This window comes from Periplaneta americana, chromosome 10 (genome assembly GCF_040183065.1).
Source record: "Periplaneta americana isolate PAMFEO1 chromosome 10, P.americana_PAMFEO1_priV1, whole genome shotgun sequence".
Lineage (NCBI taxonomy): Eukaryota > Metazoa > Arthropoda > Insecta > Blattodea > Blattidae > Periplaneta > Periplaneta americana.
In genome coordinates, this window is record NC_091126.1 from 23,882,081 (window position 1) to 23,907,875 (window position 25,795).

At 35.4% G+C, this 25,795-nt stretch overlaps 2 protein-coding genes across 2 annotated transcripts in view; one reads left to right on the forward strand and one right to left on the reverse strand.

Moving 5' to 3' along the window:
* Window positions 1-4,069, reverse strand: part of LOC138707285 (mucin-2-like) — an 89,386-nt gene extending 85,317 nt beyond the window's left edge. Inside the window, exon 1 of the mRNA XM_069836603.1 lies at window positions 2,110-4,069. Within this exon, the coding sequence (XP_069692704.1) occupies window positions 2,110-4,069 (1,960 nt within the window). The remainder of the gene's footprint in view (window positions 1-2,109) is intronic.
* The window catches only part of LOC138707521 (MOXD1 homolog 2-like), a 1,036,064-nt gene that overhangs the window by 539,407 nt on the left and 470,862 nt on the right, over window positions 1-25,795 (forward strand). The window lies entirely within an intron of this gene.

A 25,795-nucleotide genomic window follows, 5' to 3' on the forward strand; every position in this document is an offset into this window, starting at 1 on the left:
TACTGAATATTGACAAGAATTTCCTGCTTCTTTAGTAATAGACTCGAATATTCCGACAAGCCTTCATATCGCTGAAACGTCTCCGTATCTTCACGGCAATCAAATAAAATTATGCCTCATGGAAACAGAATTCATAACGCTGTGTTGTTTGGGAAATGAAGTCTTTAGTGCGGTGCAATTGGGTCGCAATCGCGATGTGCTGATGTATCGGATAGCTTCATTACTTTGCAATGCGCTATCCTTAATTTCCGTTTACAGTATGAAATTGAATATAATTGGGGCAGCAATTTAACAAGAACAACGCGAGTTTCATTCCCAACATTCATTTTAAAGACACGGTACACGTAACCATTATGTAATATGACTTTGAAATAAATAATTGTTGCATAATATTTTACTAGAATTACAGGCTTAATATACCTCAATTTGCAGCTGCAAGTATATCGGCCTATATTATTTTCTCTTGTTTTTTATCTACCTTCCAGTAGGAGTAGAATTCCACACCTATTTACCTAGTTCCTCGTTTCACATTTTTAGCACCCCCCCACCACCACAACCGTGATACACGTTCACAGCATAACCTTGTTCTATCAATTCCATTCCATCAAACATCTCTCTACTCTGCTTCCTTCACAATACACACAGGTCGTTCCTGGAATTCCTTGTCACAGGAAATCAGGAGCAGTCGGAGTCCAAAATCTTTTAAGTACACTCTGCTTAGAAATGTTTTTAATGAACAGAACTAGACTCTTGCGGACGTTACTAAATAGTCTTAAATGACCAAGTTGTTATTTTTTCCCCTCTCTGTTCTTTTTTTCTTTTTTTATTATCTTGATATATTACTTAATCATTTGTATTTGTATGCCATTTAGTACGAATTTGCTAATCAACATTTTATGTCTTGTAACCCGTATGTATTCTCCAATTAGTATATTAACTGTATAATATATCCCAAGTGAATTAATCGTCGAATTTATCTCGAGCATTTTAGGTCTTATAAATTTGTGTTTGTGTGTGTGTGTGTGTGAGTGAGTGAGTGTGTATATTCCCTTTATGTTATGTAACTGATTTTGATTACGTGTAATTTTCTAGTTTATTTTATATATTATGTAACCGATCTTGACTATTTGTAATTTTATATTATGTAACTGATCTTGACTATTGTAATTTTCTACTATATTTTATGTAATTTCTAAGGTATTTCTTTTGTGTTGTTTTGTAATCTAATTTTGTATTTTATGTATATTATTGAAACCTGGTTGAGTGGAAGAGAAGGACTCAAGGCCTTAACTCTGCCAGGCAAAATAAACCTACTACTACTACTACTACTACTACTACTACTACTAGTAGTAGTAGTAGTATAGGAGTACGAGTTGTGGCAGTAGTAGTAGTAGCGGGCAATAGGAATACAAATTTAATAACGCTTCATGAAATTGATACTAAAACTTTGTGGTGTACTAGTAGACTATACTGTAAATCTCTTCTGTATATATTTCATCTAGACTGTGACTATAAATTAAGACTTTGTAATAGTATTAAGTTTTTTGACTTGTTCCATATTCTAGCTGTGAAGCAATGCATGAATACCATGGAATGTTAATAAATACAATACAATAGTACGAGTTGTAGCAGTAGAGCGAGCAATAGAAGTAGGAGTAGTAACAGTAGTAGGATTAGGAGTTGTAGTAGTTGTAGTGGGCGTAATATCAGTAGAAGTAGGTGTAGTAGCATTTTCATTAGGAGTAGTAGCAATAGAAGGAGTAGAAGTAGGAGTAGTAACAGTAGAAGGAGTAGAAGTAGGAATAGTAACAGTAGAAGGAGTAGGAGTAGTAGTAGTAGCAGTAGAACGAGTAGAAGTAGGACTAGTAGCAGTAGAAGGAATAGAAGTAGGAGTAGGATTAGAAGTAGGAGTAGTAGCAGTAGGAGTAGAAGTAGGACTAGTAGCAGTAGAAGGAATAGAAGTAGGAGTAGGAGTAGAAGTAGGAGTAGTAGCAGTAGAAGTAGGAGTAGTAGCAGTAGAAGTAGGAGTAGTAGCAGTAGCAGTAGAAGGCGTAGAAGTAGGAGTAGTAGCAGTAGTAGGAGTAGAAGTAGGACTAGTAGCAGTAGAACGAGTAGAAGTAGGACTAGTTGCAGTAGAACGAGTAGAAGTAGGACTAGTTGCAGTAGAACGAGTAGAAGTAGGACTAGTTGCAGTAGAACGAGTAGAAGTAGGACTAGTTGCAGTAGAACGAGTAGAAGTAGGACTAGTTGCAGTAGAAGGAATAGAAGTAGGAGTAGGAGTAGAAGTAGGAGTAGTAGCAGTAGAAGGAGTAGAAGTAGGAGTAGGAGTAGGAGCAGTAGAAGGAGTAGAAGTAGGAGTAGTAGCAGTAGAAGGGGTAGAAGTAGGAGTAGTAGCAGTAGAAGGAGTAGAAGTAGGACTAGTGGCAGTAGAAGGAGTAGAAGTAGGAGTAGTAGCAGTAGAAGGAGTAGAAGTAGGAGTAGTAGCAGTAGAAGGAGTAGAAGTAGGACTAGTAGCAGTAGAAGGAGTAGAAGTAGGAGTAGTAGCAGTAGAAGGAGTAGAAGTAGGACTAGTAGCAGTAGAAGGAATAGAAGTAGGAGTAGTAGCAGTAGAAGGAATAGAAGTAGGAGTAGTAGCAGTAGAAGGAGTAGAAGTAGGACTAGTAGCAGTAGAAGGAGTAGAAGTAGGACTAGTAGCAGTAGAAGGAATAGAAGTAGGAGTAGTAGCAGTAGAAGGAGTAGAAGTAGGAGTAGTAGCAGTAGAAGGAGTAGAAGTAGGAGTAGTAGCAGTAGAAGGAATAGAAGTAGGAGTAGTAGCAGTAGAAGGAGTAGAAGTAGGAGTAGTAGCAGTAGAAGGAGTAGAAGTAGGAGTAGTTGCAGTAGAACGAGTAGAAGTAGGACTAGTTGCAGTAGAACGAGTAGAAGTAGGACTAGTTGCAGTAGAACGAGTAGAAGTAGGACTAGTTGCAGTAGAACGAGTAGAAGTAGGACTAGTTGCAGTAGAACGAGTAGAAGTAGGACTAGTTGCAGTAGAAGGAATAGAAGTAGGAGTAGGAGTAGAAGTAGGAGTAGTAGCAGTAGAAGGAGTAGAAGTAGGAGTAGGAGTAGGAGCAGTAGAATGAGTAGAAGTAGGAGTAGTAGCAGTAGAAGGGGTAGAAGTAGGAGTAGTAGCAGTAGAAGGAGTAAAAGTAGGAGTAGTAGCAGTAGAAGGAGTAGAAGTAGGACTAGTGGCAGTAGAAGGAGTAGAAGTAGGAGTAGTAGCAGTAGAAGGAGTAGAAGTAGGAGTAGTAGCAGTAGAAGGAGTAGAAGTAGGAGTAGTAGCAGTAGAAGGAGTAGAAGTAGGAGTAGTAGCAGTAGAAGGAGTAGAAGTAGGACTAGTAGCAGTAGAAGGAGTAGAAGTAGGAGTAGTAGCAGTAGAAGGAGTAGAAGTAGGACTAGTAGCAGTAGAAGGAATAGAAGTAGGAGTAGTAGCAGTAGAAGGAATAGAAGTAGGAGTAGTAGCAGTAGAAGGAGTAGAAGTAGGAGTAGTAGCAGTAGAAGGAGTAGAAGTAGGACTAGTAGCAGTAGAAGGAGTAGAAGTAGGACTAGTAGCAGTAGAAGGAATAGAAGTAGGAGTAGTAGCAGTAGAAGGAGTAGAAGTAGGAGTAGTAGCAGTAGAAGGAGTAGAAGTAGGAGTAGTAGCAGTAGAAGGAATAGAAGTAGGAGTAGTAGCAGTAGAAGGAGTAGAAGTAGGAGTAGTAGCAGTAGAAGGAGTAGAAGTAGGAGTAGTAGCAGTAGAAGGAGTAGAAGTAGGAATAGTAGCAGTAGAAGGAGTAGAAGTAGGAGTAGTAGCAGTAGAAGGAGTAGAAGTAGGAGTAGTAGCAGTAGAAGGAGTAGAAGTAGGAGTAGTAGCAGTAGAAGGAGTAGAAGTAGGAGTAGTAGCAGTAGAAGGAGTAGAAGTAGGAGTAGTAGCAGTAGAAGGAGTAGAAGTAGGAGTAGTAGCAGTAGAACGAGTAGAAGTAGGACTATTAGCAGTAGAAGGAATAGAAGTAGAAGTAGGAGTAGTAGCAGTAGAAGGAGTAGAAGTAGACATAGTAGCAGTAGGTTTAGGAGTAGTAGGATTAGTAGTAGTAGTAGGAATATGAGTAGCAACAGTGGCAGTAGAATTATTAGTAATAGTAGAAGTAGGAGTTGTAACAATAGGAGCAGTAGCAGTATAATTGGGAGTAGTGGCAGTAGTAGGAATAGTAACAGGAGCAGTAGTAGTAGTAGTATGAGTGGGAGTAGGAATAGCAGTAGAAGTAGCACCATTTTGTTTAATGACGCTCTTAATAGGAGTAGTTATTTCAGCGTCCAAATTGAACAAATGTGAGGAATGACCGAAGAATTTTTTTTCTGCTGCTGTCTATAGTTGTTGAAATTTAACTGAAGTATATTGCTGGAGAGTCTTTAGTTTTTTGCAAATATCCATCATTTAATTATGTATGTCACTATTGTATTGATTAAGGCTGGTTGAGCGGAAGAGGAGGCGTTATGGCCTTAAATCTGCCAGAGGAAATAAAACATTCTATTCTATCAGGAACAGGTTTCCTTTACCTCCAGAAAATGTAATTTCTTTCCTGGATGAATAAATGCCAAGGATTTCATCGCTATTAAAAAAAACAAATCCCTCTGCCGTGTTTGAACCAAAGAATTTCGGACCAAGCGATATTTGTGTTTTTATACAGAGAATGACAAAATTACATTTATACTTTCAAATGTGAAGAACTTTTAGACTACACATTTCTAAAAAAAAACATCTGACTCAAAAATATTTATAATTTATTGTAAGGCTTCCACCTGTTGTCTATTTTTATAAAATACAAATAATTGGAAACATCAAAAGTTGCATTCAAGGCCCTGATGCAAAATTCTATTGGAATAGATGTAACCACGTTTGTTATCCATTTCTTGACTTCAGTGACACTCCCAGCTCTCTGCGCACGCTTTCAACATTCCTCCATAATGAGAAGTCGAAGATCGTTAGATCAGGAGAATAAAAAGGCCATTGTACAGGTCCACTTCTTCCTATCCACCTTCCTGGAAATATGTTGTCTAGAAAATCACGAACATTGAGAGCAAAATGCTTACGTACAAAATCCTCCTGCAAATACACCCCTTATCTTATTTTCAATGGAAGTTTATCGATAGCGTATGACTGCGACATGCGTAAAATACCTCTTGTAATTCACTGTTGGAGTGTAAAAAAAAAGTAAGATCAATTTACAGCAGTAGCGTTAGCGGTATACCAAACAGCTTAGGCAAGTCTCATTGAAATCGGTGTTAAAAATATTTACGGACTGTGATTGGAGCTCTAAACACTTACATCAAGCTTTTCGCAAGTCTTCCCTATTCTAGCGTTAATCTGCCACACATTATATATATATTTGAAATAATATATAATTCCCATTAAAGCGTTAGAGTCGAGGCAATTCGGAAGGCGGTCGTCTGCTAGCGTTCGCGTTGAGAGAGACAGATAGAGCAAGGCAGCGTACAACATTGCCACATCGTACTTCACGGGCATGTGCAATACAAATAGCGCAGGAGAGAATTTAAATTATCAAACGACAATAATGAACTTAGCCGTTGATTAATGTAAACAAGACACCAAACAAACTCTATTTCCTTCTCTGACAATATTCTTTGCATGGTTCTCAATCCTACACCACATGCTTCTGCAGTAGGCCTAGTTTCTTGCGCGTTGCAACGTTGCAGCCAGCATCATGACGGCCGACGGTGTTCTGTTCGTCAATGTTTATAAAATAATTATACACTGTAAACACTATTTCCAGCGTCTGCCTGCGCAGTACTTGTCTTTTTACAGTCTCCCTTCCCATTTATTTATCTTACACATACACAGTAATTGTTAGTTTTACTATTCAATGTATTGACACACTCACACGTGAAGAAACGAACTTGGAAAGCACTTGTTACAGACTGATTCCAATTGGTTCTACTGTAAAAGCTTGTGACGTCACATACCAGAAATGCTACTGCGCATATAGCAGCCGACCGCCTTCCGAAGTGCCGTCAACTTTTAACATAATTACGACATAACTGCAAACTTTATGTAGTATTTCTATCTTATAATTATTACTGTAAAATCTGCATTTCTTTTTTAATATGTCTTTAAAAAATCACAGAACTTAGATTTCTTTCAACTACACACATTATACCTTTGTAATGAGAATAATGTACATTAAATATAATTGATGCTTATGACATAGTTAGATAACTAGTACAGTTAAGAGCAATTCAAGCAATGTGATCAAGAAAATGTTTTTTTTTCTGCAGCTGTGCAACTCCACTGCAGTTTATAAGGTTCATTGTAACACTTCCTTCTTTAATTGTAATGGAATGAAACCTACTCGCGAAGTCTGGAATGAGTTTAAAATGGTTGTATTATTTGGGAAGCCCCTCGCGCTGTTCCGTGGCAAACTGCATGGTTGGCAACAGTCTCTTTTGGCAAGTATACCTCTTCCTAAAGCCGGAGTATTGTGAAAGCTTTATGGAATACGTTGTTAAATGAAACAGAAGAGAACGGAAAATAAAAAGGGAGCATCGATTTTTAACGTTACATCTACAAAGATTTGTTTGTATTGAAATATTACTTACATCCATAGAGTCTTCTTCTGAAATGCCTTTTCTTCATGAAATTCTGTCTTATCTTAAAAAAAGAAATTGTAAACAGGATGCTTAAAATTCGAGTGGGAAAGTCGTAAGTAAGAAGAAATATCTTCTGCAGGAACCATATAAACTAAATTGATACTAAATCGCGATAGGATTTTAAGGTTTGTATTCATAGACATTCTTAGCGCGGGCTTCTGGTGGATGATCAGCGAACTAACGTTTTTCGTATTCATAAACCAGCGTTAGCGATATATGATATGATATGATATGATACGATACGATATATGATATGATATGATATGATGTGATATATGATATGATACGATATGATACGATATATGATATGATATGATACGATATATGATATGATATGATATGATACGATATATGATATGATATGATATATGATATGATATGATGTGATATGATATGATATATGATATGATATGAAATTATATGATATGATATGAAATTATATGATTTGATACGATATATGATATGATATGATATGGTATATGATATTTTATATGATATGATATGATATGATGTGATGTGATATGATATATGATATGATATGATATGATATGATATGATACGATATATGATATGATATGATACGATATATGATATGATATGATACGATATATGATATGATATGATATGATATGATATGATATGATATGATATGATATGATATATGAATCCTGTAGAAGTAATCAGGCGATAGCCGGGGCTAGTTTAGCACGCTCCTAGCGCGAGCTAGCGAAATGTCTATGAATAGCACCCTTAGAGTGTAAAATTATTTCATTTGCATTGAAAATCGTTATAACAGCTTAGTCTATAAGGGATTCTTGCAACAACAAATTGGGTTTCTTTAAATATTATTGTCTTGGTGCATATTTGAAGTATTTGATAATTAAAAAAAAAAATCTTACAATGAAATGTAGATAAAATAATTTTCAATACATTTCAATGAATCGAGTGAGTTGCATTATTGTGCACTTAGTAAGATGGCCTGAAAATTCAATTCATATAGCTCAAATAGTTTTTTTCTACACGGTACAGGCCTAAAAATAACTTGGAAAATATATGAGGTTTCGGAAAACAGCGTTTTATTAATAATAATAATAGTAATGTATTTTCCATTATACAGTACAACTTGTTGGCATTAAAATTATAATAGAATTATTTATATAACATAATCATTCATAGGATCCTTATATTAACAGAGGTTTTACAATAAACAATTACATGAAATAACAAAATATGTACAGGGATAGGAAACTTTTACATTAATAATGGTTTTACAATAAACAATTTCATGGAATAATAAAATATATACAAATAAATATAAGTTTTTTAACTATGTCAAGTAAAAAACTAAATAATATTTAAAGAAAAAACAAAAGTTCGTTGCAGTGTAATAGTCTAGTCAACTCACTTAACGCTTCTGCTACCAAGGGGGGTAATAGAATTACCCCACTGATATTTTTTTCAATATTATTTTCATGTTTCTCCATATTTCTTTTTGAAATTCCATGTATTTTTCCGTTATATATCTACTAAAAATTTGAATTAAGAATAAAATACACTCAAACACTCAAACACAAACACTCGTGATGCCACACTTTGACTACTGCGATATTATATTAAGTAACCTAAATGCAAATTTGAGCAACAGGCTACAACGTGTGCATAATGCGTGCGTCCGTTATATTTGTAATATTCGTAAGTATGATCATGTTTCCCCGTCTTTCCAAACTCTGTCTTGGCTAAGGCTAAGCGATCGACGAGCCCTGCATTCTCTTGTTCTCTTATTTCAAATTCTGCGCACCGCTACCCCAATATATTTGGCTTCTCGTTTTCAAAATTTATCCGCATATCATCAGCTAAGTACAAGATCTCATTATAACAATTTACTCATTATACCCTACCACAAGACATCTTTATATTCTTCATCCTATACAGTTTCAGTTGCTAGAAATTGGAACTCGCTTCCGAGTGATATAAGGGGTTGTTGGACAATAGCTTCATTTAGGTCAAAATTACATAAATTCTTACTTAACAGATGAATTGCTGATTAATATTTGTTACTTATAATGAAACTAACATCTGTCCATTCTTATTATTATTATCTTTAATTTCTCTAAATAGATTTACAAAACCTCTAATGGCAATTACATTAATATTCTCATTATAGAAATAGAAATATATATATATATATATATATATATATATATATATATATATATTCTCCCTGTAACATAGTCCTAGTAAGCTTATATTAAATTAATTTTCATCATTTTACTAGCTATCTCAAATATTAAATTAATTATAATTGATTGAATTAAATTAGCTCATAAATTAAGTTACTACTTTACCTTATAGATTTATCTAAATTTAAATAAATGTGTAGTGAAGATTATTGCTGGAGAACCTTTTAAGTGTAGTGAAAATATTTGTAATTTAAATTTATGTATTGTATTGATTAAGGCTGGTTGAGTGGAAGAGAAGGCCTTATGGCCTTAACTCTGCCAGCGAAAATAAAACATTATTATTATTATTATTATTATTATTATTATTATTATTATTATTATTATTATTATTATTATAAATAAATAACCTAATTTAAGTTGTAATTCACATTATTCATGATGGGTGATCTTGTTACTTCCGTTTCCCTCCCTTGGGATTGGATATTAATTTGTACTCTGTAAGTTTGATATCCTGTGTTGTTTTCGGTGGAAATTGGGTATCGTGCTGATTTACCGTCTGTTATCTTTGTGATGTGTTATGTTAATAAATTTTCCGAAAGAAATCAGGATCCACACAGAACTTCCGCACTATTGTAGATGATGATGATGATGATGATGATGATATGTGTAGAAGAAGGAGAAATGTTTAATAAATCAAACGTCTTACAGCGGCGTTCTCTGTAAACTTCAGAAACTGACTCTCTGTTATCAAACTTTAACATTTTCTCTGTTAAGTGTCAGACTACTAGGCTATCACGCAATTGCCCCAATTACGCAATTTCTTCTCTTCAGCCTTTCCTCTTTTGTGAGGAACTCAAAATTCCATGCCGTAACAGTTTCTTAATATAAACTTTACCTCATACACCGAATCACAAGAAAGACTATTCATTAAGCCACATAAATGAAAATTTGCTACCCCAAAAGTGAAGGCAATTCATATATAAATATTGGAATACGTCTAAATTTCTACGTCTCTTCCGCACTACCTTAATCCTGGCGATTTCGTCTAAAGTTTTCTTTATTTAGCTTGGTTCTTCCTAACCCTCCAGCGTCCTCTAGCCCAAGCCTCGACTCCCCGGGGAGTCTCGCAGTTAGTAGGGGTAACTTGGGGTGTCTTGGGACTACCATAAAGTGCGGGGACATAAATTAAAACCTCCTATGGGGTAATCGATTTTCTTTGTATCCAGTTGAAAGCCAATATGTAGCAATGACGTGGAAACAATTTTCCGCAGCCCGCATAGTTCCGAATGTTACATTCGATAATCAATGTTAAAGTAATGACTTTCTGCAGGGCAAATGATTTAATTTGCATTCACTGATGACGTAACGGTGCTGTCACTAAGGGAAGTGTGCAAGAATAATGCTCCTGGATTTAATCTCCATCTCGAAGGGCACGGAATTAGCAGCACTTTTGTTGATTGATTCACTCTCTGGAAGCTCTCGTCCTTTGAGACGGACTATTACTGAACCTCCATCAGCAGCCGGCGTCACGGCAAAGCCTGCTCTTCTGCAGCAACCTCCATGCATAAGCAAACCGATTTTTCATGAGTTGGAATCAAAATATCATATGTGGAGCTCGCACCCAAATGCAGACATGTCCATCAATGCTAATTTTTCAGGAAGTGAAAAAGACTGAAATCCACCTTACATTTTTTTATTATCCAATTTAATAAAACCTATTTCACCCTGAGGTATATTAGGGTTATAGTTGGCATCAAAATACATATTTTATAACCAATAAACAATAGTAAAGTGGTAACTAGAGCAGTGCAAAGGGAGCAGTTTTTCGACACAACGGCAACAGGGCAAGGGTTGTAAATTCACCTTGTGTACCCGCAGAGGTCCGACTCTGTGGTGCACAGGATAGCTGCAAGCAGTAGGTACAGCTTAGTAAAGCAAACGTCAATACTGAAGGAACATGAGAACAGTTGGGTTCTAGTATTACGATGCCTAAGGGGGAGAAAATTCGTTCGGCGAAGTTTAAGAGAATTATTTCCGAATATGGTGATATTTTTTTTGTTGCAGCGAAGATAAACTATTCCGCAAATTGTGTAAAATATCAGTTTCAGTAAATAGAGCATGTAATATTCTAAGACATGTAAATAGGGATGTACACAAACGTGCCCTCATGAAGTTGAAAAAAAAAAAGGCGAAAAATGTGAGCAGGGTCATAGTTTTTCATCCGTGTTCCATGAAGAAATGTGTGATGCGTTTTGTTAAGCATTCAAGAATATATGTCCTGGTGTATCTCTTCCTCCTTCTCCTATACTTACTCGATGGGGTTCCTGATTGAAGGCCTGCATTTATTACTGTAAATATTTCGACCAGGTCGAGAATGCTATTCAATCATTTGATGTGAAAGATGCATTTGCAATACCAATAGCCCAACGTCTGTTGGTTGATTCAAGCATAAAACAACAATTGGAATACATTGAATCGAATTACGGGTTTATTCCTGATTGCATAACAGCTTTAGAAAAGTCTGGTACAAAACTGGTTGATCGGTTTTTCCTACTGCGAAATATCTGGAAGAAAGTGACTCAAGTAGACGATAAAATTGCTAAAATAATATCTGCGAAAATAACAAATACTGTATGTTGAAAAGAATGGTGGATATTATAAACTTTGCAAGATTAGTGACAGTATTTCTGGAGATAAGGATTCCTTTGAAGAACTAACAGAAGTTGAAAAAAAATGTTGTACAGGATTTTACGTATGCCGCAGTTGTTCCAACAGACGTAGAAAGAAGCTTCTCCACATATAAGGCCATGCTATCAGATAGACGGTAATCGTTTTCTGTTAATAACTTACAAATGTCATTTGTCATACACTGTAACAATATTTGGAAGAAAAGTGATAACTATAACATGTGCATTAATAAATCACACTCATTGTAAGGAAAAGAAAAAGACAAAAAACAATAGTTCAAGTGCTTTTACGAACAGAATATCATGAACCCGTTACAAATAAACAGTGATTTTGTTTGCGTTCTGTATGAAATCATACATGTAAAGTATATATTATTTGTTTAGGATGAAATGGTTAATTAGTTTTGCAATTTTTATATCTTATTAAAGTATCTGTAGAAAATTAATTGCAGAAACGTTAGGGAACTGTGTCATTTCTATTGTGTCGTCTGTACGTCAACACATCGTGTACATGACCGTCGCTTGTACACAGGGAACACGCCGAGTAACGTCGGAACCCTTGCTATGATGCCATTCTGTCTGTCATGTGCTCCGTCTGCACCGCTCTAGTGATAACATAAAATAGTGGTCACAGTTATAATTTACATGAATTATGAGCAAAGCTCGGAACTTGGGGACTTGTGTCTTTGCACGTGGCTAAGCGACCGGACTTCAATGTCAACAAACTCCCGCTTCCAGCTCGGAGGTACTGTCAGGTCTGCTACAAAAGTGGTTTCTGGCTCCGACAACATATTGATAATATTATGGTAGGTTGAAACACGTAATTTCATAGCATATATATAATAAAAATAAACATGAAAAATATTTCAAGTTTACACGTAATTTCATAGCATAAGCTATATATAATAAAAAGAAACATGAAAAAATATCAAATTTACTGTTCCGCTGCGTACATTTTATTACAGTGTATGACTACCTACATTCGAAGATTTTTCGGTAGTAGACTTAAAATACTGAATTTTTTCACTGTTACTGTTTTCTGTTCGATTTTCAGCAGTTGCTAGCAGTTGCAATGCCTTTCAATGAATTCCGTTTCCAGCCTCTAGTTTGTGTGTGGCACAACTTACAAAATATAAACTCTCCATTCGAAAAAAAATAATGTATCTCCTCCGAATTCTCCACGAAATTCTGTATCTTAAATTTAAAACAAAATGTATTTTCAAACTTCTATAATACCCATTCGAAATAACACGTATTTTCTATTTCCTCAAACAGACCGTTTACCTTTAATTCTCTGAATGTCACTGGGTTCGACATAACAGTTTCTTCGTCCGTCTTCCTGTCATTAGTTGTGGCCACTTTCTTAGTACACACGACTGTCCCTGAGCACTTGCAGCGTGAGCTTTGTGTACGTTGTACCTGTAACCTTACTCATGCACACGACACAAGTCCCCAAGTTCCGAGCTTTGATTATGAGTATGTAGAAGAATGCACATTAGTGAAAGAATGGTCCCTGTTAAAGATTAATGAGATGTTTGAGGAATAATCAATATAAAAGGTATACAGGAATGTCTAACCGTTTCAGAGTAAATCACGACCTTAAAAAGATAATCAATAGTAGATTAATAAAACAAAGTTTCACTTTCATTTTCAAATTAATACTTGATTCATGAACAATGAAGCAGTTAAGAGTAATAAAGAGATATTACAAGCAATGATTTACGGTTACAAGTTACTTACATGATTCAGGAACAATTAATTACAATAATTAAAATATAACACAAGTAATGACTTACTACTAACAAATACCGAAATTCTTGAAGGGCAATTATATATAATGGTAGGGGCAATACAAAAGATTTAAAAACAAATGAAAACAGTACAGTAAAGGAATAGTAGAAAAAATGACTTAAGATTATAAATTAAACACATTCTCCACCTTACATTAATATTCATTCATTCATTTATAGTGTTCTGCCCAAGGGCAGGTCTTTCACTGCAAACCCAGTATTCTCCAGTCTCCTATTTTATCCCATCCTCTTAGTCTCCCATATGATTCGTATATCTTAATATCGTCTCTCATTTCATATCTTCTTCTTCTTCCTCCACGAACTCTTCTCCCGTTCACCATTCCTTCCAGTGAATCCTTCAGAAGGCTGTTTCTTATCAACTAGTGACATAACCAATTCCTTTCCCTCTTCCTGATCAGTTTCAATATAAATCTTTCTTCACTCACTCTTTCCAATACAGCTTCGTTTCGTATTCTGTCTGTCCATTTCACATGCTCCATTCTTTTCCATATCCACATTTCAAATGTTTCTAGTCGCTTCTCCTCACTTCATCCAAGTAACCCATATTACCAAAAAAAGTGCTTTCCATACTACATTCCTTAAACAGCATTCGAAAATTTCTTCCGCTATCACTCAAGAAAATACTAATGGAAACACTAGTAATGCCCCACTTCGATTATTGTGATTTTCTATTGACTGACCTCAATGTCAACCAGTCGCAAAAATTACAACGCGTGTTCATAATTCTTGTGTTCGCTTCGTCTGCGATGTCCGTCGCGCTGACCACATTACCCTATCCTTCCAAACTCTAAACTGGCTACGGCTTAACGAACGTAGAAATTTTCATTCTCCTGTTCTCCTTTTTCAAGTCCTTCACATTTCTACACCTACCTACCTTGCCTCCCGTTTCAGTTACCTGTCATCATACCATAATCTCTTCACACGCACGCAAAATAGCCGCATACTAGCCATACCAACACATAAGACGACATCGTATTCATCATCATACACAATCTCGCTCTCGCGCTTGTGGAATATCCTACCCAGTGACATCAGAGACTGTCGGAATTTAGTAGCGTTCAAAAGCAAGCTTATTAAGCATTTTCTTACTACGTAGAGTAGGTTTAATTTTTACTTAATTAGTAAAAAAAAATGTTTCTTTCTTCTTAACTTTTACAATAAACTGTCTAGCTTTTATTAATTACTTAATCTTTTAGTACTTTGATTTTTATTGTATTTGTAAATTTAATATTAATTGTAATTGTAATTGTATTCTTAATATTGTAGTTGTAATCCCCTCGTAGAGGGGAAGAGAAGGCCTGATGGCCTTATCTCTACCAGGTTAAATAAATAAATAAAGAAATAAATAAATAACTAAATAAATAAATAAATAAATAATATTCATGTTTCAACAAAGCCGGCCCGGATGGCTCAAGTGGTAGGGGCACGGCATGTCCCTACCGCTTGGTCCGAAGGGTTGTGGGTTCGAGTCCCGCCTCGGGCATGGGTGTTGTGTTTGTATTAGTATAAGTAAAACAAAGGAAAACAAATTAAACACGAAAACAGAAAACAAAATAGATAACTTTGGTAAACGGCCTCTGGCCAGTCTAAATAAAAAAAAAACATAAAATCCTACACTCCACACCAAGCACTTGACTAGTATCTTCCTTAGTTTTTTTTTCTCCAGAGGTCCGCAGAAGATGCTTCCTTTTCTATTAAAAACTTCCTTTGCAATTGCCATATTCCTTTTGGCTTCTTGGCACCAGCTCATGTTACTGCTTATAGTACAGTCCAAGTATTTGAATTTGTAGACTTGCTCTACTACCTCATTTAGAATTAGCAAGTTTACCTTCTTTACTTTTCTTCCTATGACTATGGTCTTCGTCTTGTTAGCATATGTCTTCATTCCATACTGCTCACAGTTGTCATTTAGCTCCAGTAGCCTATCTTTTGGAATATGAGTCAATTAGAAAAAAAATGCCAAATTGTACCGCCCTCTGTCTTAGGCACGACATAAATACTTCTACATCTTGATTACACAACTTTTAACACTGTATCACTTCGGAATATGTATGATGAGACTTTCTTGTGTTAAATTCTAACTTATCTTGTTTACATGTTTCGACCTATTTATGGGTCATCCTCAGAACTGGTCGTTGTTGGTATTGGCGCATCTTGTTCTGTTTCCTGTGGGGGTGCGATCGTGTGGTATAGTGTAGAGTCAAAGAGTGCGTGTGTTCTGAAATTGTGTTGTGTGTTGAGAATTTCGTTGGGGTGTGTTTTCGTGTGTCTGTATATTTCATATTGTTCTAGAGTCGATGCAATTCGGAAGGCGGTTGTCTGCTAGCGTTTGCGTCGAGAGAGACAGATAGAGAGAGCAAGGCAGCGTACAACATTGCCACATCGTACTTCACGAGGACGTGCAATACAAATAGCGCAGGAGAGAATTTAAATTATCAAAAGACAATAATGACCTTAGCCGTTGATTACTGTAAGCATGACACCAAACAAACCCTCTTTCCTTCTCTAACAATATTCTTTGCACGGTTCTCAATCCCACACCACATGAATCTGCAGTCGTTTCTTGCATGTTGGCAACGTTGCTGCCAGCATCAAGATGGCCGGCAGCGTTCTGCTCGTTAACGTTTTTAAAATATTTATACACCTTAAACACTATTCTTCGCGCCTGCTTGTGTAATACTTGTGTTTTTACAGTCTCTTCTTCCATTTATTTACCTTACATACACACAGTAAATGTTAGTTTTACTTATTCAATGTATTGAAACACTCGCACGTGAACACAACGAAATCGGGAAGTGCTTGTTATAGACTGATTCTGATTGGTTCTACTGTACAAGCTTGTGACGTTACAAACCAGAAATGCTACGGCGCATATAGAAGCTAACCGCCTTCCGAAATGCCGTCTAGTCTAGTTTGTTTAGTTTCTGGCTTTTTGGTTGGATGTGTAGCACTTCCATGTCTGTATTGATGTCTCTGTGGGTGTGGTTAGCATTTGTGATGTGTTCTGCATATGTGGAGGTGTTTTGTAATTTTGTTATGGCTGTGATGTGTTCTTTGTAACGTGTTTCAAATGATCTGCCTGTCTGTCCTATGTAGAAGTTGTATATAAATAAGAACGAATAAATATTTCGTTATAGGTTTTCTGACACTCCATATCCTTGTGATGGTTTCAAAGCTCTTCCATTTTAATCCCGGTACAATTCAATTCAATGATCTGAAACCTTCATTGGTCACCTCAGCAATTTAACACTTGTATAATAGTGCAGCTATCTATTAAATCCAGAGGTCATTCGGTGGTTGGGGGCGCCAGGATCGAAGTGTAATCCCAGATTACAAGTGACAAAGCTATGGGTATTAATCACAGTCTGCCTGTCTGCTGACGTACCGCATATTTACATATCCGGCCGGGGGGGTTGGCCTTGCAACGTTGCGGGTAGTTGTCTTCAGAGCTCAGGCCTTCCACTTCTATAAGAAGCAGAATAGAAATTCTCTCGAGGTCAGATTTCGGATCTCTAGTACTTGAATAACATGCCCCATCAACAAAGAAGCAAATTCACACTACGAAATTCCACCGTAGGCCTACCCGAAAAAAAAAGCGATAAAAACCTTTTATTTATGTCGACTATATTCATGTTTTTATTGAATATTACGGGCTTCTGTCTGATTGTCAATTTATATTAATGTGCTTTTTTCTCTCTTTTTCTATTTCTTCTTTTTTTTTGCTCTTGTGTGTTATTGGTTTGAATTACGTTATTTGCTGTATTTGAATCGTCCCAAAGAGGAAGGGCACAAGTCCAAAATTTTTGAAAATTGACATTTTATTCAGAAGTTGTTTTTCAAGCGTCAGGCTATCATTCTACATTAAAAGGTCACATGTCACTGTAATATTGAATGAATGACAAGAGTAGTAATATCCCGTTCCCTGGAGGAAGGTTCCAAGTCCACGACTTGTGACCGTAAAATAGATTTTGTATCAGTTGGCAATCTTGCGAGCTGTAGTTTCATGTTAAATTTATGGATAGTTTTGTTCAGTGTTGTGGTATAGATGTTTGAAATAATATAATAAAAATTATGTTTTGTGGTTTGAAGCGAATTCTTAATCACAATAATAATACCGGTATTTAAGTCTTACAGTCAGTGTTATAAGAACAGAATGGAGAATGCAGAAAATATTAGTAAGAAAGGGAAGAAAAGGATTGCCCAGGCAACATCCTGGAAATGTAACCAAAGAAAAATGGCAAGAGTAAAAGAACTTGAATACATTAACTCCAGAGGAATGATTCTCGCTATAAAGTCTGGCCCTCCTTGCAGGTAATGAAAATATTCTATTAAAACAACAAAATTAATGAGTCATACATAATATTACATTATACTCAAAGGTTATTTAAATATTTAAATTCAAGGCTCAATATAAAAATTGTGTATAAGCTGTTCAAAGAGTTGCAGCCTGGTATCATAATAAGCTATCAGTCGTATGCAAAAATTTTTAACGAAAATTACAATCTTTCATTTGGGTGTCCTCAAATTGGCTGTTGCGGAACATGTGAAGAGTTAAATACAAAGCTAAATAATTCACATCTTAATGACAATGCAAAACAGACTGCTGCGGCTGAACTGATGGTGCACAAACGAAGAGTCTATAAATTCTATAGCCAAATACAATCTGACAGAAGTGCTACAGAAGAAGTTCTTCCCTTATGTTTTGACTTAATGCAGAACATTCCATTGCCCGCCATCCCAGTGCAGGAAACAGACTACATGAGACAGTTACACGTTAACCTTTTTTGCATTCATAATATTAAGACCAGTACTTCCGTCATTTATATGTATCATGAAGGTATTGCGAAAAAAGGCCCAAATGAAGTTTGTTCACTTCTACTTGATTACCTACAGAGTTATGTTACTGAATTACACCTGTACTCCGATAACTCTAGGGGCCAGAACAAGAATCATGACATGGTACGACTCTTGCTAGCCCTAACAGATATCAAGAAATTTATTAAAATTCAACATTACTTCCCTGTCCGCGGGCACTTCTTCCTACCCTGCGATAGAGATTTCGGTATTATAAAGAGTGCTCTTAAAGCACATGACAGACTGTATGATTTGCATCATATTACTTCCATTGTCATAGGGTCTTCCAACAACATCCAGAGATTCACTGTTAAAGAGGTGCAACTCATAGACATAAAAGTTTTCAAAATCTTGTGGCCAATTTACTACACGAGAAACTGCAGCAAGGGATGTTCCGAGGGCAAATAAAGTTTCTTTTGGAATCAGCAGTTTGGTGCATTTTGTGCATTGTTCTCAGACGCCAGGCAGCATAGTCACATACAACACTGTTAATGGACTTGTTAGAAACACTTTCCACGTAAGACAACCTGGAAGAAGAATTCCTAAGCTTCCTACCAATATAACCAAAGCTCGGAACTTGGGGACTTGTGTGTCGTGTGCATGAGTAAGGTTAAGGTACAATGTACACAAAGCTCACGGTGCAAGTGCTCAGGGACAGTCGTGTGTACTAAGAAAGTGGTCACATCGAATGACAAGAAGATGGGCGAGGAAACTGTGTCATGTCGAATCCAATGACATTGAGAGAATTACAGGTAAACGGTCTGTTTGAGGAATTAGAAAAATACATATTATTCGAATGGGTATTATAGAAGTTTGAAAATACATTTTTTAAGTTTTAGGTACAGAATTTCGTGGAGGAATTCGGAGGAGATACGTTATTTTCTTCGAACAGAAAGTTTCTATTTTGTAAGTTGTGCCACACACAAACTAGAGGCATTCATTGAAAGATAGTGCAGTCCCTTGAGTTTGTGGAAAATTTGTCCATAGCCATTGGATCAAGTAGTAGTGACACACAAATTGAAAACTATTTTCGAGAAAAATTGAGGATACACTTATTTTTCTCAGACATGAGATCAGCTAGCAACTGCTCAAAATCGAACGGAAAACAGTGACAGTGAAAATATTCAGTATGTTAAGTTTGCTCTCAGTGGAATTAAATTTTTCTAGTTTGAAATTAGGTTTAACTAACAGGCGAAGAAGTTATGGATTCGAAAATCTTCGAATGTACGTAGTCATACACTGTAATAAAATGTACAGAGGAGAACAGTAAAGTTAATATAATTCTCATGTTTATTTTTATTATATATTATATGCTAAAAATTACGTGTTTCAACCTACCGTAATACTGTCAACATGTTGCTCCATCAGATCTGACAGTACCTCCGTGCTGGAAGCGGAAGATTGTTGATATAGGAGTCCGGTCGCTTAACCATGTGCAAAGACACAAGTCCCCAAGTTCCGAGCTTTGAATATAACATAAACCAATAAAATTGCAATAAAACAAGCAAATCAAATTATAACAAGAAGCTTCTTCGCTACATAGCTACCTCAAGAATACGAAGAATTCTACAGTGAAATTGTTAACCGACCACAGCTGAAGAAAATGTACAAATTGAAGATTGAAGTTGATAGTAAAATCAAGAGAAATGGCATATGTCCAAAATTAGAAATTGCTAATTTCATATTTTAAACACTATCATTGACAATTATTTTTTTGCCACATAAAGTCAACAATAAAGGAGGACATCACTTTAAAAAGAAAAAATTGATTGAGTGAAGTTTGTCAAGTTCATATAGTTTTTTTTTTCATTTTCTCAACACTTTTGTAAAATGGACTTAGGACCTTTCTCTTTGGGACGATTCATTTAGTAAACTATCCTTGTAAATTGTATGTTATATTATTGGCTAAGACCACACCGTACACGAGCCTGGCTCTTACGGTGGTTGCTAGAAACATTTTTGTTTTATAAATTTAATTTGTACTCGCTAGCTAGCTACTTATATAAATAAAGAAGTAAAATTATTATTATTATTATTATTATTATTATTATTATTATTATTATTATTATTATTATTATTACTATTATTATTGCTATTTTATCCTTCGAAGAGGTGGAAAAATTCAAATATTTTGGAGCAACAGTAACAAATATAAATGACACTCGGGAGGAAATTAAACGCAGAATAAATATGGGAAATGCGTGTTATTATTCGGTTGAGAATCTCTTATCATCCAGTCTGCTGTCCAAAAATCTGAAAGTTAGAATTTATAAAACAGTTATATTACCGGTTCTTCTGTATGGTTGTGAAACTTGGACTCTCACTCTGAGAGAGGAACATAGGTTCAGGGTGTTTGAGAATAAGGTGCTTAGGAAAATATTTGGGGCTAAGCGGGATGAAGTTACAGGAGAATGGATAAAGTTACACAACACAGAACTGCACGCATTGTATTCTTCACCTGACATAATTAGGAACATTAAATCCAGACGTTTGAGATGGGCAGGGCATGTAGCACGTATGGGCGAATCCAGAAATGCATATAGAGTGTTAGTTGGGAGACCGGAGGTAAAAAGACCTTTAAGGAGGCCGAGACGTAGATGGGAGGATAATATTAAAATGGATTTGAGGGAGGTGGGGTATGATGATAGAGACTGGATTAATCTTGCACAGGATAGGGACCGCTGGCGGGCTTATGTGAGGGCGGCAATGAACCTTCGGGTTCCTTAAAAGCCATTTGTAAGTAAGTAAGTATGTATTACTATTTTTTACTTTTTTACTCAAGGAGCCAAATTATTATTTTCGCCAGGGTTCCATACTATTCTTGATTCGTTCCTGGATAACAATATGAATAAACCAAGTAGACATAAAATGTAAATGCGAGCGTAAGTAAATAATGCATAAGAATCGTTATAATGAATGACAAATACTTACAAATTCATGTTTATCGTTTCGGTCCTCCAAACTTATTAAGATGATCATCCTACAAGAAATGATGAAGAATTAATAAATGAGAGTGTAAATAAACAATAGAATATTTGATTAAACAATAAAAATTTAATTCCATAATGTTCACGAATGAGAGCTGTCTCACTTTCTCGATTATACTGTTTGCGGGACATGAGTAAAATATAGATGTGTTTAGGTACATGGAGTTCTAAGAGTTAAACAATGTAGTGTTAAATAAGACAGTTTGGATCGAAGGAACGTTAACATAAAGAAGGTAAAAATAAATGTTTTACAGAAGTAATATTTGAAGAAGGCTCATATTCTACAAACGAAAAGTAGCCTGACAGCTCTTTATAATAATCTACGCTATTTATACTAACATAAAGAATAAGGCTTACATTGATCAAACACTATTGTACACGATTTGCAATATAGTTAGGCTATAGTACTCTGAAACGATAGTAATATGCGTTACAAGAGCGGTATGTTGACGTTTTCATGTTCGAGGAAAAGATTGAAAAAGCGAAACGTAGTTGAGCTTTTTTTAATTTCCGAGAACATGAAAACAAACATACCGCTCGTGTATCGTACTTTATTTTGTGCGAAGATCGTTTATTACATACCTGAAAGAGGAATTTCTAATTAGTTGCAATGAAATCTCCATCTTGGTTTCTGTTCAATGACGGCAACTTTGGAAAACAAATATATCTATCTTCAACATTGTTCCTATAAAATGTTTTCTGTGTTTACTATACTGCAGCAGGCCGTGATATACGTCTGTCTCTTTTTTCCCTCAGTCTATGTTGAGTCTGGAATCTTGTTGATTTTTTCACGGCTTCCTTAATGTTACTTGCATTACAAATGCAGTAACTTTTGTGGTGTTGTGGAGTTTACGTAATTTTTGCAAATATTTAAAAACAATAATTAACAGTGCAATTTAGGTGAAATTGCAGTGGTAAGTTACCAATTTATAATTATTACTATATTGAACGTCTTTAAAAATAATATGTTAAAAGCCTAAAGCAGTAAAATGAATATGACGCTTAAGCGGTAAGAATAGGGAAATTTTTATGTGTGTTACGTTGGGAATACTGAATGTGGTATTTCACACTTACCGCGTATTGGTTTTGTGCGGAAAGCAAGCAAATACGCACGATCTCGCACAAAATACATTGCATTACAATACATAACACTGTAATAAGCTTAATATTGTAAATAATGTAATATAATCTAATAATTTATTTAGAGTTCAGTCTAATTGACATATCAAAGTTTAAAATCAATAACACTTACAAATGTAAATGATCATTGCATATTATATAATTGAAATGCAAACGTTTTCGCCCTTAGGCATCGTCAGGCATTTGACTCACAATATCTTATACAATTTACTATATCATTGCTTTGAAATGCATACCAGATAATTGAAATTAAAATCTTGTGTCCACAGGATGCATCGCAACTATGTTAGCCACAATTCCTTATAAACCCAGTCCTCCAAATTGTTTTAATGTAAATACAGAAGGTCAATACATATAACTTAGTGCAGTATATATGAACTTAAGTGTGAGTATTCAAAATAAAAATTTATATTTTTCATTTGAATAAATTTTCCATTTGAACACATTAATAATAGTTGCTCATAATGATACAGGGACATCATTTTATTTTTACTAACATTTTTAATATTGACCTGGCTATACCTTTAGAGAACCGGAAAGACCGTTCGCGACCCCTTCCACGACTGGAGTTGGATGATACTGCCGTAAAACACAAACACATCACTTTACTAGGTATAGGAAGGAAGAAAAGTAGTTCATCCATTTACGTAAACTAGGAAATTTCGCGATTTTGAGTTTGATCATTTTCATTAGGTTTTAGTTTAATAAGAATACAGTACTGTATTAACAATGAGTGTTTTTACTCACAAACTGAGCTGTCCATGTGGACGTATTCATTATGCAGTGTATCGTCGCTTAAGAACCAATACCGCGTAACTGACAAAATGTAAATTTTACAGGAGAAGGAAAAAACTGAATAAAAACCATAAAAATAACGCAATAGTCTTGAAAAGTGGTGTATGGCTATGAAATAGCATAACTAATTTGTAACTAAGTGAAAATGGATGATCATGGCCGTAGACATTTGGCCATGTCACTTACGCGGTATTGGAACTCTGCCGTTGACTACATTTTGTTAGTTACGCGGTATTGTGAGACAACTTTACCAGCTTCAGGACACATTCTGACAAGCGTTTTCTTTGCGTGAAAACTGCCTTCTGGAAATATTATTCGTGCTCTTGTATATGTCAATGTGTTATCTGAATTGTTGCCCTACCATCTGACTTGAGGTCAAGGTCGGCAGGCTGTAGCTTGAATCAGCACTAGATTACGTTTCAGACAATGATTGCTGCAATCTTAGTCAATCAAATGCTGAAACTATGGGAAAGGAAAAAGAAGACTGATGCTGACATTTGGTAGATTATGTTAAGAAGTAATTCTTATTTTTATTTTATACAGAGAGACAGATAATCTGATTTTACTTACTTCTAGGCTTTTTGCCAATTTCTAAAAATGTAAAAAATATTGAGAAAAAAACTTGCATCATTAAGAGGGACTTCGACATCGTTTGCTTTAGTGGCTCGGCAATAAGTTTCGAGGGTATTAAATAAATTATTTTCAGACGCCTAGACTTTAACGACGCAGTACCGCACGCATTGGCCTAGAGCTGAAGATAAACGAGCGTTGGGCGTCATTTTACTCCTGTGTTTATGAAAACTTGTGGTAAAGCTAGCCCAGCTATTCGCTACTAGACGAAATATTACGTGTTTGTCTCCTGGCCTTGCTTGTCTCGGCTAGCTCCCGCCTCACAGTCAGCTGGTTATTTCACGCGCGTACTATTTATTTTCTTTATTTGATTTTTTCAATTCTTTCTTATCAACGGTGCACCAGTAAAAAATATGTGTTTATTTGTACTTTCAATGCGGAATCTAACCATATATTTTAAAAACATTTGTTTGTGGTCAAAGGCGTCTTAATGAAGAAAAATCTAAATTTCTCCATTTCCATAAAAAGTAAGAAAAACTGTTTACATGTCAATATAAAATTTAATTTCTCAGCATCAAAATAAACAATGATTTTGATCATTGGGTGAAAGGGTTTCGGAGCCACAACAGTTTAAATTTGCTAATTTTATGGAAATACGATAAATTTAAATATTTTTAATTTAAACACTATGAAGTTCTGATGCCTCAAAGTTTGCACAAAGCATTGTATCACAGTTGTCAACGGACAGAAGAAGTTTCATTGTATTTAAAAATTGCAAGTTCAATTTTCTCTATATTTCGGTCGATTTGAGATGGAATAGCCGGTATACTGTATTTCGTTTGCTGCTGTTGACCTTGAAGCATGTTGCAGCGAGAGAAGTTGGGGTGAAAAGTAAGCTATGAGGAGTTATGACTATCAGGGCCGATTGTATAAACCATTTAATCTTAGATCAGAGGTTAAATTGATCCTTGTTTCAGCTGAACTTGGTATTTTGTGTTGTATAAAGTCTAATCTGAGATTAATTTGTCTCAAACTAAAGTCAACTTTGAATGAAGAAATTTCTCCGATTAAGTTAGATGATTCAAGTTCAGTTATTTCTTTTCTGTTTGAAATATACGAGTGACAGATTGTGCAAATAAAGATCCATTATTATTAATATTAATAGATATGTTACGTACATTTATATCTATTTCTTTCAATTTCTTGCCTCAATACACAAACATTCTTATATTTTATAAGGCCCTATCGTGTTCAGCAGTACCAAATAGCATAACCTATAATTATATTATGTTTATAACAACCATTAATTATTAATGGATATGATAGGTACATTCATAAATGTTCAATTAACTGTATTACTAAACGAAAATTGTCGTTTTATAAAGCTTTATTATGTTTAGCAATATCAAACACCATAACATGATAACAACTTGGAGAACAGTTAACCTTCTTCTTATTGTCCGCCATTATTTACATTGCACAAAAAAACCAGTGTCTCCAACAGAGTGTAATACGGAAAGTCGCCCAAAAGTAGTTGTAAAGTCGCTAGATTTCTCATTATCAACAAAGAAAGTTTAAATTTTGTCACAATGTGGTGCTAAAAAGGTCACTAAATCCCTATTTAAGCAATATAAAAGTTAAAAGAAATTGTTGTTGAAAAAGAGTTAAAGTCGCTAGATTGGCAACACTGAACAAACCTGTATAACATGGTCCGCGCTCACTTATTTCACCTGTTTATGCGATGTTGCCAAATCCTTTTCACGTGAACTTAGATTGCATTTGAACCAAGGAAATTTGATCGCAGAAAAGTTTTATACAATAGAAGAAGTGTCTGAACTCGGTTCACTTTCCGATCTTCGATCAAAGTTGATATTTAGTCAGGGAGTTTTATACAGTCGGGCCTCAGTCTGTTTCCCCGCACGAAATGTGGCTACAAGTGAAAGATAGGGAAGCCAGCTGAAGCTAAAAGTCGGAAGAAAAATAGCCTATCTAACTGCGCGTTTTAGATTTTATGCTAATTCGTCTCGAAATAAAAAAATCAACTCTTTGTATCGTCATCATAAATTGTGTAATTACTAGGGAACGGAATT